General features: G+C 50.1%; 1 protein-coding gene across 2 annotated transcripts in view; it reads left to right on the top strand.

Moving 5' to 3' along the window:
• The first annotated feature begins 3,718 nt into the window (after window positions 1–3,718).
• LOC146300339 (protein NDRG1-like) overlaps window positions 3,719–12,756 on the top strand; it is a 9,807-nt gene continuing 769 nt past the window's right edge. Inside the window, exons 1-12 of one of the 2 annotated variants that reach the window (XM_084702214.1) lie at window positions 3,719–4,067; window positions 4,315–4,386; window positions 4,852–4,887; window positions 9,117–9,222; window positions 9,624–9,744; window positions 10,168–10,230; window positions 10,487–10,547; window positions 10,905–10,991; window positions 11,191–11,247; window positions 11,833–11,999; window positions 12,137–12,236; window positions 12,369–12,456. In XM_084702214.1, coding sequence (XP_084558340.1) covers window positions 3,861–4,067; window positions 4,315–4,386; window positions 4,852–4,887; window positions 9,117–9,222; window positions 9,624–9,744; window positions 10,168–10,230; window positions 10,487–10,547; window positions 10,905–10,991; window positions 11,191–11,247; window positions 11,833–11,999; window positions 12,137–12,236; window positions 12,369–12,456 — 1,165 coding nt within the window. In that variant the 5' untranslated portion in view covers window positions 3,719–3,860. The remainder of the gene's footprint in view (window positions 4,068–4,314; window positions 4,387–4,851; window positions 4,888–9,116; window positions 9,223–9,623; window positions 9,745–10,167; window positions 10,231–10,486; window positions 10,548–10,904; window positions 10,992–11,190; window positions 11,248–11,832; window positions 12,000–12,136; window positions 12,237–12,368; window positions 12,457–12,756) is intronic. The other variant, XM_084702215.1, reaches the window with a different exon arrangement.

The raw sequence follows: 12,756 nt of genomic DNA, 5'->3' as shown, positions 1-12,756 counted from the left end.
AGAGAGTTACTCAGAACACAGCTGACTCCCCACGGAGGAGATACCAGGCATGGGAAAGACACGCCAAGGCTGTCCTGACGGTCCTGGAGTATGTCAGACATGAACAGCATGTGCTGGAATGAGAGAGAGGGAGAGGGGGAGAGGGGGGAGGAGAGAGGGGAGGAAGAGAGAGGGAGAGGTATTACAGAAGGGTTGAGGGCCACAAACGAGGCCATAGGAGAGGGGGGAGATGAAGAAGAGAGAGAAAGAGTGAGGGATTAAGAGAAAGAGGGTCTGGAGAGAGTGAGATGGAGAGATGGAACAGCTGTTAGTAATCTTGGGTCATGGGAACAGTCCTTGACTGATGAGGATGTTGCAGCCTTCTTACAGGACACAGGCCAACAGCCTAGCCTCATCACAGGAATGTTGAAGAGAATCATGCTGTCTATACAGTAAGGGATTTTGTAGGGGTGTCAGATCATTTTGACTGCAGATCATGAGGTTGTAGGTTCAAATCTTCCCCCTAATGACATGTTGCTTTGGATAAAACAAGACCTTAGGTTAGAATGTAGCAGATACTCCCAGTATAAGACCAGGGAACAGTACTATTGTACAAACCACTTGTCTCACTAGAATCACTTCTCTGAAGGAGACGGATGACTGAACTCCCAAACCCTGTCCTCCACTGAGGGAGCTCTTGCTCCAGAACCACAGAGGGACCGCCGAAAGCATGCTGGTCATATGCAAACTGCTCTCCTTGTAGGAAGTTCAGGATGAATCACAGAGTGGCCCTCTTTCCTCAAGGGGATCAGATCACACTCACAGGCTGATCATTACACAGATCGTGTGTTCATGGAGGAGGGGGGGCATTTGTAGGAGTCCCCTCTTGATCTGCAGTCAGATGCTCCGAGCTACACCCCCCCACCCCCCCACCCTCCCAGTGTCTTCCCCAGACTCGGTCCGCCCAGACCAGGATGCTCCAGATGTGGTGGTCAGAGGCCAGTTCTGGCTTTCCTCAGAGGGGAACAGAGATAGACGGAGACAGGGTGACTCAGTCGCTCTGAGGAATCTAGTCTGGTGGTAAACAAGGTCTTTATTAGATTAAATCCTTCACTTGGATCTTTTGTTTTATTTGTCCCCTTTTATAAGATACAGACAGACCAGAGCTCCAGCTCATAACATGCTGAGTGCTTACAGGTGGAGGGGAGGAGGGGAGGGGAGGAGAGGAGGAGGAGGGGAGGGGAGGGGAGGGGAGGAGAGGAGAGGAGGGGAGGGGAGGGGAGGGGAGGGGAGGGGAGGGGAGGGGAGGGGAGGGGAGGGGAGGGGAGGGGAGGGGAGGGGAGGGGAGGGGAGGAGGGGAGGAGGGGAGGAGGGGAGGAGGGGAGGAGGGGAGGGGAGGAGGGGAGGGGAGGGGAGGAGGGGAGGAGGGAGGAGGGGAGGAGGGGAGGGGAGGGGAGGGCCATCCCCCCTGGGTGGGGAGGGGTCTGGACGTTCAGGGGGTGTTACTGTAGTACTGAGAGGGCAGACAGGGACATTGGGCCTCATTTTCAAACATTTTCTTAAGTTTCTTCTGAATTGTTTCTTACGGGCTTCGGAAAACAACGTAAGAAAAAGACATCCGCCAAATTCATGAACGCTTGAAAATGTTTTCCTACGCAGCAGAAGTCTTCTGAGCTGTGCTCCCCGGGAAGAGTTTTCTTAAGTTGAAAGCGCGTCCTCGTGCTCCTGAATTTGCATACATACACGCCCCGACAGCTCCGTATAAGGGCACGCAACAGCAGTGACGTGTGCAGTCAGGATCGACAAAATTAGGAAAGCAACAGGAACGCAAGTTATGTCCAAGCAAACAGCAACCAATGCACAGGTTTATTGGTGCAACATCGTCCCAGTAGGATGAGCAATGGAATTGTTCTCTACTGGATCTAACAGTGAGCACACTAAGCAAGGTTAATCATTTTAATTATTTAAATCCGAGGATGTCTTTTATGGCAGGCCGTTTTCATGATATCCAAAATTCAGTAGTTTACACACTGTACCAAAAGCAGTTTGACAGTAAAACACACATGCACATACGCCAGCATATCCCTCCCTCACACACACACACACACACACACACACACACACACACCACACACACACACACACATCTGGGAGGCAGTACTCCATGTCATTTGACTCCAGATGGACACAGATATCCTGGTTCTACAGCTGAAAAACAACTGCGTAATACTCTGAGGTGATTATCTCAGAGAACATATCCAGGGCCAGGATGTTGTCTCTGATGAGACAAGCTGGCCCTTCATCAGGACAAGAGACATCAAGCTGGCCCTTCATCAGGACAAGAGACATCAAGCTGGCCCTTCATCAGGACACACAGGAGAACAGCTTTCTGCATCACCAGTCCCAGCTCTGGCCTTGGTCCTGGTCCTAGCCTAACCCCAGCTCTGGCCTTGGTCCTGGTCCTAGCCTAACCCCAGCTCTGGCCTTGGTCCTGGTCCTAGCCTATCCCCAGCTCTGCCCTCAGTCCACAGAGGCGTGGGGCCAGGGTCTGGTGGTTCCAACCATGACATGTTCTGGCAGAGGGCGCTCTGGGGTGGGAGGGCTCTGGAGCGTGTCACTGCCCTCTCAATGTCAACACAACACACCACTGTTGCTGGGAGACCGCTCAATCGGCTGTACACATCAAGACAGACAAACAAGTCAGGATCAGTTGTGAATTTTGGCCTCCACTAAGAGGTCATTACTGAGGGATGGTGTCTGATCAGTGCCAGATCATCTGAGCTTCCCTGTCAATAACATAACGGCTCTAGATGGTGTGTTCAGTCTTTGTTGCCATGGCTTCAGCGTAGTGGAGTTTCATTTTTTTGTGCTGCGTGTTAGAGCACAATTACACGTGTGCATGCAACTCTAGAGTAAAAGCAACGTTTGTTATTTCACTTAAAATACTTTTTAATATTCCGTTTTCAAAATAACTGTCGCCATCTAGCGGTAGGAAAGTATACCATACATTTTTGGGTGATTTCTCTCGTCTGTACAGCACCTGGGCAGACGATTTTAAACGTGCTCTATAAATACATTCACAGCCAATTACATTTTTACCATTGACTACCGCGCTTTAACGATGCTAGCCTACTGTACACCGCGCAACGAGGTTAAGAGTAAGACTCTTAACGGTTTCTCAAGTTTTATCAAAAGTTTCGCTTAAGAGGAGCATGATACCTGTCAACGTTTGGGTGCTAAAATCTGGGAGAGCGGGTGCTGCCGGTGTCTCGAGACAGTTATCAACTCAGCAGAAAACATACCTCTTTAGCCCATGCCTGCGCCTCGTCAGTTTAAGTGTATACAGCGGGACACGTAATCCCTTAATTGCTTCTCAGCGAGAAGTTGGTGCGTGAGAGCGTGAGTGAGTGTACGACGAATGCGTGAGACTTGAGAGCCCCGGTTTAAATACCCAGTAGCCTATTTGGATTGGTTAAGTAGGCTATTGCAACATGGTTCCAAGATAACCTATTTTCACAGTCTTTAATTAGTAGCCTAGTTAAGCAGGTAACGGATAATCAGACTCCTGGTTTCGTCAACTATATTTCTATGTAGTGAGTACTTTCCGGAGGGCTTTGAAGCAGAGGTTAAACCTTGAGAGGATTAGTTTTTCATCCACACCTGCTCAAAAATCCTGTCCTGTGTGTGTCGCGTTCCGCTGGCGCTTCATGTTTATGACGCGGCCGGTGACCTGACAGCAACCAGAGACCGTGACACCTTTTATCTATAACGTAGTAATTACCTCCGCGATAACAAATTACACATTTAAGAGTATTGTTTATAGAAGTAAAACACTAGATCACAACAACCTAAAGTAGGCTAAATTGACAGCCGAGCCTACTATGGTTCGAACATTTGACCTTGTTATTTTTTATTCATTTAATGCGTCATTGTTGCCGGGGAAACGTAATGATTCTATTGTAAATAGTTTACTGAAAGCCATAGTTGTGCAGTCCGACGTAGGCTTGCCGTGTGTGTTTCATCAGGATACCATGGGTGAAGCAGGTAGCTTTAAAGCTGTCGGCAGGGCCATGCGCTTGTTTAAGAAGGTGGGGTGAAATTGCATCCTGCAAATGATGCGAAAAGTGTCAACAGTTCTTATTGACGTCAAAAAAGACGGTCTTATTTAATCCGTTTGACCCATGTATAGGCCTAACGTGACCCACTTAATCTATCTTAACGTAATGTAGCCATATGGTGCGCCGAGTCACGGTGAGCCGCAGGTGCGGGCTTCACCTTGCAGTGAGCCGCCACCGGCTGTCACCGGGACAGACATAACCCGTGTCCATTATGCAGGTCCCGTCTTTGCCGGAAGAGGATGAGACGGACGAAAATGCAGAGAGTCACCAGTGCTTCACAGTCATTCCAGTAAGAACTTCTCGTGCCTGAACGTTTTGAATAGCCTTAAAGTGTACAGTACGGGTGTAGGCTACTTATAGTGTAAAGTCCTAAAGCAGTGGCTGGCTGTCATCCCTGGTCCTTGGGGACCCCCTGCATGTTCTAGATTAGGGGTGAGCAATTCCGGTCCTCAGGGGCCACAGTCCGGCATGTTTTAGATGTTTCCCTGCTCCAACACACCTGATTTAAATTACAGGTAATGCCTCGTTATGAAACACAGCACAAGCCTGATAGTGACCCATTCATTAAAATCAGGTGTGTTAGGGCAGGAAAACATCTAGAACATGCAGGACAGGGGGTCCATGAGGACCAGGGTTGAGAGAGGCTGCTGTAAATGAAATCCTACATGTAGCCTATAGCGCTGACTAGCATAGGGAACTTGCTACTGAAATGTCCAGATAAAGGAATCAACCCTGTCCTCTGTTTACCTCACAGCTCACTTCTGATTGCCCCTCAAGATATGCAATTGGGGTAAAAGCATGCACAACTTGTTCAAACACTATACAATAACATTGTCTCCATAATGAAATAATTTGAATGATGTTCTGAACTTATAACCTCATCCTTGTTGGTGTTTTGACTGAGTGTGTGTGTGTGTGTGTGTGAGAGAGAGAGAGAGAGAGAGAGAGAGAGAGAGAGACAGAGAGAGAGAGAGAGAGAGAGAGAGAGAGAGAGAGAGAGAGAGAGAGAGAGAGAGAGAGAGAGAGAGAGAGAGAGAGAGAGGCCAGTGTCTGTGTGAGGCCAGTGTGTGTGTGTGTGTGTGGGGGCAGTGTGGAGGTATAGGCTGGGGCCAAGACAGACCTAAAAATGTGGGGCTCAGCCCGAACCTTATGTCCTAGTATCGGTTAGATGCATAGACTGTATATAAGATGGACATAGTCATCATGACGTCACCCATTGGTTTGTGAAAGCCTGTTTTGAATCCTCGATTTTTGCGCTACCTGGTTGCCATCTTTGGTTTTTGGAGCCAGAACAATGTGACCACGTTTGGCCGAGAGGGCGGAGTTGGGACGGGGTGAAGGGCGGGAGAAGCTGAGGACACAATGCACGCCCACCTCGCTAACGGCCTTTCTCCTTTCTGCCACTGGCTAGTAGACCTGTCAATCAAGCCATCCACGCCCCCAAATATACCTATCTTTGAGGCCTAATATCTACATAATTATCAAATTATTTTCAGCTGGACCACCAGGACACTGATAAGAAGGGAATCTAGCTAATGACAACATAATAAATTGTGGACAATTTTTTTTAAACTTTGTATTTCATGAGAAGTTGGCGATTTTTGAATGGGAGCCAGAGTTTTTTGGAGCCAGCCCCTGTTGACTATCGGAGATATTGCACTTTAAGCCACTTCCGCATTTTTCAGCCCTGGATGTTGTCCCTTGGTTAGATGTGAGTGTAGATATGGACTTCAACAAATAATGCAAGCACACATTGCGCGCGAGAAATTTATTTGCATTAATTTGAACGCTAAATCGTTTTTGGAGCTTTACGTAATATAAACGTCACGTTGGACTCATAGTTATATTTACCGAATGTATTCAACTTGAATGTATCCATATGGACACATTTGTGCAGACGATTATGATACTAACCGTTCGTAAACACCGGATTGATTCTCCTGACTATTCTCGGAAAAATCAGTTTGTCCCGCGCTTTGAGTCAGAGCGTGCACGTAGAGTGGGCTATTTTGGAAACAAATCAGTGACATGTTGTGAATTTTAAAAGGCATTGAGTACTTAATATTGAAATTTGAACCCCACCGAACTTGTTGGTTTCGAATTTACCTCTTTGAAATTGAAATATGAATTTATTTCAATGTAAAAAAAAAAATCACAGTTTGGAAATTCAGGTTGCTCAAATTCGAACAGCAAAATTCTCTGAATAATTAAAATGATCTGAATTTTACTTTTCAAATTTGAGCAACCTGAATTTCCGAACCTTAAATTTTTGGATCTGATTTTTAATAAATTCATATTTCAATTTTAAAGAGGTGAATTAAAAACCAACAAATTCAGTGGTGTTGAGAGAGAGAGAGAGAGAGAGATAGAGAGAGCGAGAGAAAGAGTGAGAGTGAGTAAGAGCGAGAGACAGAGAGAGACAGACAGACAGAGAGAGAAACAGACAGAGAGAGAGAGGTCAGAGGTGACAGTGACCGTAGACCAAGAGAGAGAGAGAACGCAAGCGGGGCAGGAAGGGGCTGAGAGAATAAATGCTTTTTATATGCATTATATGTTTTTTTTGCCATGTTGCCATGCTGAGTGTGCCTTTGTATATGAGTTAAGTGAATACAACCGAATGACTGTGTGGAGTCAGAGCCAGCAGTGTAAGAGTTGACACGTGTTACAGGGCATCTTGCTAGCCTGACCTGCCCTGGTCCTGTTCCTCTGGCCTAACAAGATTAGACATCAGGGGAGAACCCCGGCTGCAGTACTGGACACAGGGCTTCTCAGGCAGCCTGTGTTCTGTACAGTACTGGTACAGTAGGTTGACTGACAGGACTGATGTCACTGTAGGGTGCATGACACTGAGCCTGCTACTACAGTACTGAAACACTTACAGGACAAACAGTCAACTATTTTAAGCTGCATGTCAACAAACGTTTATTCCCACCCGCATTTCTGTGGAAGGGCGGAGTGTCCCCCACTCAGCACTCTGCCTGTTCCTGGTGAGCAGGTGTGTTCTGCCTGTTCCTGGTGAGGAGGTGTGTTCTGCCTGTTCCTGGTGAACAGGTGTGTTCTGCCTGTTCCTGGTGAACAGGTGTGTTCTGCCTGTTCCTGTTCCTGGTGAGCAGGTGTGTTCTGCCTGTTCCTGGTGAGCAGGTGTGCTCTGCCTGTTCCTGGTGAGCAGGTGTGTTCTGCCTGTTCCTGTTCCTGGTGAGCAGGTGTGTTCTGCCTGTTCCTGGTGAGCAGGTGTGCTCTGCCTGTTCCTGTTCCTGGTGAGCAGGTGTGTTCTGCCTGTTCCTGGTGAGCAGGTGTGCTCTGCCTGTTCCTGGTGAGCAGGTGTGTTCTGCCTGTTCCTGGTGAGCAGGTGTGTTCTGCCTGTTCCTGTTCCTGGTGAGCAGGTGTGTTCTGCCTGTTCCTGGTGAGCAGGTGTGTTCTGCCTGTTCTTGGTTAGCAGGTGTGTTCTGCCTGTTCCTGGTGAGCAGGTGTGTTCTGCCTGTTCCTGGTGAGCAGGTGTGTTCTGCCTGTTCCTGGTGAACAGGTGTGCTCTGCCTGTTCCTGGTGAACAGGTGTGTTCTGCCTGTTCCTGGTGAGGAGGTGTGTTCTGCCTGTTCCTGGTGAGGAGGTGTGCTCTGCCTGTTCCTGGTGAGCAGGTGTGTTCTGCCTGTTCCTGGTGAGGAGGTGTGCTCTGCCTGTTCCTGGTGAACAGGTGTGTTCTGCCTGTTCCTGGTAAGCAGGTGTGTTCTGCCTGTTCCTGGTGAGCAGGTGTGTTCTGCCTGTTCCTGGTGAGGAGGTGTGTTCTGCCTGTTCCTGGTGAGCAGGTGTGTTCTGCCTGTTCCTGGTGAACAGGTGTGCTCTGCCTGTTCCTGTTCCTGGTGAGCAGGTGTGTTCTGCCTGTTCCTGGTGAGCAGGTGTGTTCTGCCTGTTCCTGGTGAGCAGGTGTGTTCTTCCTGTTCCTGGTGAGCAGGTGTGTTCTGCCTGTTCCTGGTGAGGAGGTGTGCTCTGCCTGTTCCTGGTGAGCAGGTGTGTTCTGCCTGTTCCTGGTGAACAGGTGTGCTCTGCCTGTTCCTGTTCCTGGTGAGCAGGTGTGTTCTGCCTGTTCCTGGTGAGCAGGTGTGTTCTGCCTGTTCCTGGTGAGCAGGTGTGTTCTGCCTGTTCCTGGTGAGCAGGTGTGTTGGCAGCAGCAAGGGCACAGGCTGTGGCTCTGCTCTGCTCTCCCTCCACCCTGGGAACCAGCCTGCCTGTGATGGACCGGCCACATTCGTGTTAATCCAATCATCTGATCAGGCCATCCAGATGGCAGCAGGGGCCTTGGTGCTACGCAAGCAGGGAAGGAGGGTGGGGGAGGGGGTGGGAGAGGGGGTGGGGGAGGGGTTGGGGGTGGGGGAGGGGGTGGGGGAGGGGCAGGATAGTCCTGGGACTTAAAGAGGTATAAAACCTTGCTGTCTGGAAGGAGGGGACACAGTAGCTCACAGACTCAAGCTCCAGGATCTAAAACTCCAATCGCAACTACGGCAGACCGACACACTGACACGGTCATGCAGGACAACGAGTACGACTCAGTGTTTGACATAGAGGCAACTGTGAGTATCGTCGGGGTTGACTTGTGAGACTAGGAAAAGCAATTCAACTGGATGACCTCGATGCATGTTTGTAGCTGAGGGGTGAATCCAGAGGGACAGGGTGATGTTGGGTTTTGTGACACTTGTACATAATCAACGTGGCTTCTGGACTCTCCTCATGCAGAGATCTGCTAGCATGTCTGAAAGTCTCTGACAGACCATGAACAACAGTGTTGTCTTCTCAGTGCTGGCGTAGTACGCCGCTTCCATCCCCTTAGCCGCCTGGTTGAAGCCGGTCTTGCATCAAGCAAGCTGTTTGTCAGTAGCAGTGTTAGAGTCTGGGGATAATGAGGCTCAATGGGGGAGGCTTCCCCAGCGAGGTTCAGGAGGACGGGGTGTGTGTGGGGGAGCAGGGTGTCGTGGGGGAGGCGTTGGGGAGGCGGCGGGTGACCCGTGCTGTGGTGTGTGCTTCCAGGAGGAGGATGTGGAGACGCAGTGTGGGCTGGTCCGCTGCTCCGTGAAGGGCGTACCGAAGAGCACGCGCCCGGCCATCCTCACCTACCATGACATCGGGCTGACCTGTGAGTACCAGGAGCCATCACCCTGCTGCTCCACCAGGGCTGACAGGAACAGGGCTGGATACATCCACTTTGATTATCCTGTAGATCCAACATGATCCATAGACAAATCACACGCATATATATACATACACACTTTATACAATACAAATATGTATAGGCTATATAAATACACAGACACACACATGATATACAGTATAAATACATACAGACACACACATGTACACACATACATATACAACATAAACACTGTATATTACAGGCACACACACAGCAACGTCAAGAGGGGACATGATCATTTGTAGGTGGCTCTGGAGGAGAGCATTGGGTCAGGGGTCAGGGGTCAGGGGTCAAGATTAGGCTAAATGAAGACATGTAAACCAGCTCCCCTGTTGTTTTGCCAGACAAGTCGTGCTTCGACCCTCTGTTCAACCATGAGGACATGCACGAGATCAGCCGACACTTTGCTGTGGTCCACGTGCACGCCCCCGGGCAGCATGAGGGGGCCTGCACACTGTCCACCGGGTGAGCACACACACACACACACACAGGCATGGAAATACACACACACACACACACACACACACAGGCATAGAAATACACACACACACACACATACACACACACATTGGCAGACCTATACACACACATACTCACATACAGACTCACACACAAACAAGTACACACAGTTTTACCTTAATCTGTTGTCAAGGTAATCCACAGGCACAGTTGTCAAGGTAATCCACAAGCACAGATGTCCTTAAAATAGCTGACATACTGACACACATGTACGGGCCATCTGCCGTGGTGACCTTCACACACACCGGCTGGCTCAGTTATCAGCTCTCCAACTACAACATTCACAGTGATGGGATATGATGAATAGTTGGTTGTAGTTGTGTAACAGTAGGGTGGTGATGATTGACAGAAGATCCCTCCCTCCCCCAGGTACACCTACCCCAGTGTGGAGCAGCTCTCTGAGACCCTGCCACAGGTCCTCAAGCACTTTGGGTGAGACCTGCACAGCCATACAACAACACTGGTGACTCTAGTTAGAGTAACCTCCATCTCACCTTTAACAGTGAACAATCAACCTGGTGCATCCTTCACAAACATATCTATCAACTAGTGCAATCTCACGCCTGCTGTAGTTAACCTATGACAAACGTATCCTAGATAACCATCAAGCAGTCAACTTATTGCAAACCCGCTCGAGGTAAACATGGTTCTGTTTAACCAATCAAAACCCTCCTCTTGTCTCTTTCAGATTGAAGAGCATTATTGGGCTGGGCATGGGTGCCGGTGCTTTCATCCTGGCTAACTTCGCTGTGAGTTACCCTAGCTCTCTGTCTTTACCCCCTAGCTTTCTGTTTACCTCCTAGCTATCTCTGTTTACCTCCCAGCTATCTCTGTTTACCTCCCAGCTATCTCTGTTTACCTCCCAGCTATCTCTGTTTACCTCCCAGCTATCTCTGTTTACCTCCCAGCTATCTCTGTTTACCTCCCAGCTATCTCTGTTTACCTCCCAGCTATCTCTGTTTACCTCCCAGCTATCTCTGTTTACCTCCCAGCTATCTCTGTTTACCTCCCAGCTATCTCTGTTTATTCTGGTCATGTTAACTGCCCTGACCATGACCCTGTTCCTGCTGTGGTTGTATGAAGCTAACCTGAGTGTGTCTGTGCAGCTAAACCATCCTGACCTGGTGGAGGGGCTGGCTCTCATTAACATCAACGCTGGAGCAGAGGGCCTGATCGACTCTGTCACACAGAAGGTACCACACACACACACACACACACACACACACTCCCTCACACGCACACTCATCTAAACACTCATGCAAACACTCACACAAAGTAGATTGCAGACCAGTCTTACAACACTAATATAAAAGTCCAGTTAGGTTAGTGTTTTTAAAGCCCTAGACAAATAGGAAGTGACAAACAGGAAGTGACCTGTGTTTCCTGTTTCAGATCAGCGGCTGGACCCACACGCTGCCTGACACCATCATCTCACACCTGTTTGGAACTGTGAGTACCAAGAGTGGCCCCGAACCAGCTCTGCTACATGTGGTGGTTAGGGTTTACAGGAACCAGCTCTGCTACATGTGGTGGTTAGAGTAGCCCCGAACCAGCTCTGCTACATGTGGTGGTTAGAGTAGCCCCCGAACCAGCTCTGCTACATGTGGTGGTTAGGGTTTACGGGAACCTGCAGAGGTCAGTTGTCATGTGATGGGCTGGTGGTGTGTAAACATTGAGACTGATGTTCAAACCCCCACCCTGTCACCCTGTCACCCTACCCTAACCCCCACCTTGTCACCCTACCCTAACCCCTAACCCCCTCCCTGTCACCCTACCCTAACCCCCACCCTGTCACCCTGTCACCTTACCCTAACCCCTAACCCCCACCCTGTCACCCCACCCTAACCCCTAACCCCCACCCTGTCACCCCACCCTAACCCCTAACCCCCACCCTGTCACCCTACCCTAACCCCTAACCCCCACCCTGTCACCCTGTCACCCTACCCTAACCCCTAACCCCCATCCTGTCACCCTACCCTAACCCCTAACCCCCACCCTGTCTCCTCCCTCACAACCTACCTTAACCCACCCCAGGAGGAGATCCAGAACAACCACGACTTGATTGCCACCTACCGCCACCACATCCAGAACCAGGTGAACCAGGCCAACCTGCAGCCCTTTGTGCGGTCCTACCAGAGCCGGCTAGCTCTGGAGGTGCAGAGGCCAGAGATAGGCAGCAGCATCAACGTCAGAACCCTCAAGTACGGACAGCATCACCCCCTAGGCCGACTCCTGAATCACTAACTATGACCCTTGAACACTCAACCGAGTACCTTTAACTCCGGCCTCTGACCCTGAAAAACCTAACCCTGACCTCTGACCCTGCTGTCTGCTGCAGGTGCCAGACCTTGCTGGTGGTGGGCGACCAGTCCCCTGCCGTGGAGGCTGTGGTGGAGTGCAACTCCAAGCTCAACCCCACCAAGACCACCCTGCTGAAGGTACAGGCCTGGTGCTGCCTCCTGCACACTACACTACCCACACACCTCACTTCCTCTCTCTGTGCATACAAAACACAATACACATGATTCACCGCAGCCTTCCTGGCTGACCTCTGACCCTGCTGTGTGCAGATGGCGGACTGTGGAGGACTGCCCCAGGTGGACCAGCCGGCTTCCCTGACTGAGGCGTTCAAGTACTTCATCCAGGGCATGGGCTACAGTAAGTAGATTAGACTGGATTAAACCGGGCCCGTTTAGGAGCTATAGGGGTTAAATTGGACCAGTATAGAAGCTATTAGTGCTGCTGTAGGACTAGAACATGATCAGCGGGCCAGTCTCTCCCAGTCTCTCCCAGACTCTCCCACTAACTCCCACTAACTCCCAGTCTCTCCCAGTCTCTCCCAGTACCTCCCAGTCTCTCCCACTAACTCCCACTAACTCCCAGTCTCTCCCAGACTCTCACAGTAACTCCCAGTCTCTCCCACTAACTCCCAGTCTCTCCCAGTACCTCCCAGTCTCT

Source organism: Hypomesus nipponensis, chromosome 2, assembly GCF_054491055.1.
Source record: "Hypomesus nipponensis isolate SF chromosome 2, ASM5449105v1, whole genome shotgun sequence".
Classification (NCBI taxonomy): domain Eukaryota; kingdom Metazoa; phylum Chordata; class Actinopteri; order Osmeriformes; family Osmeridae; genus Hypomesus; species Hypomesus nipponensis.
This window is presented reverse-complemented; position numbering and strand designations above follow the sequence as displayed.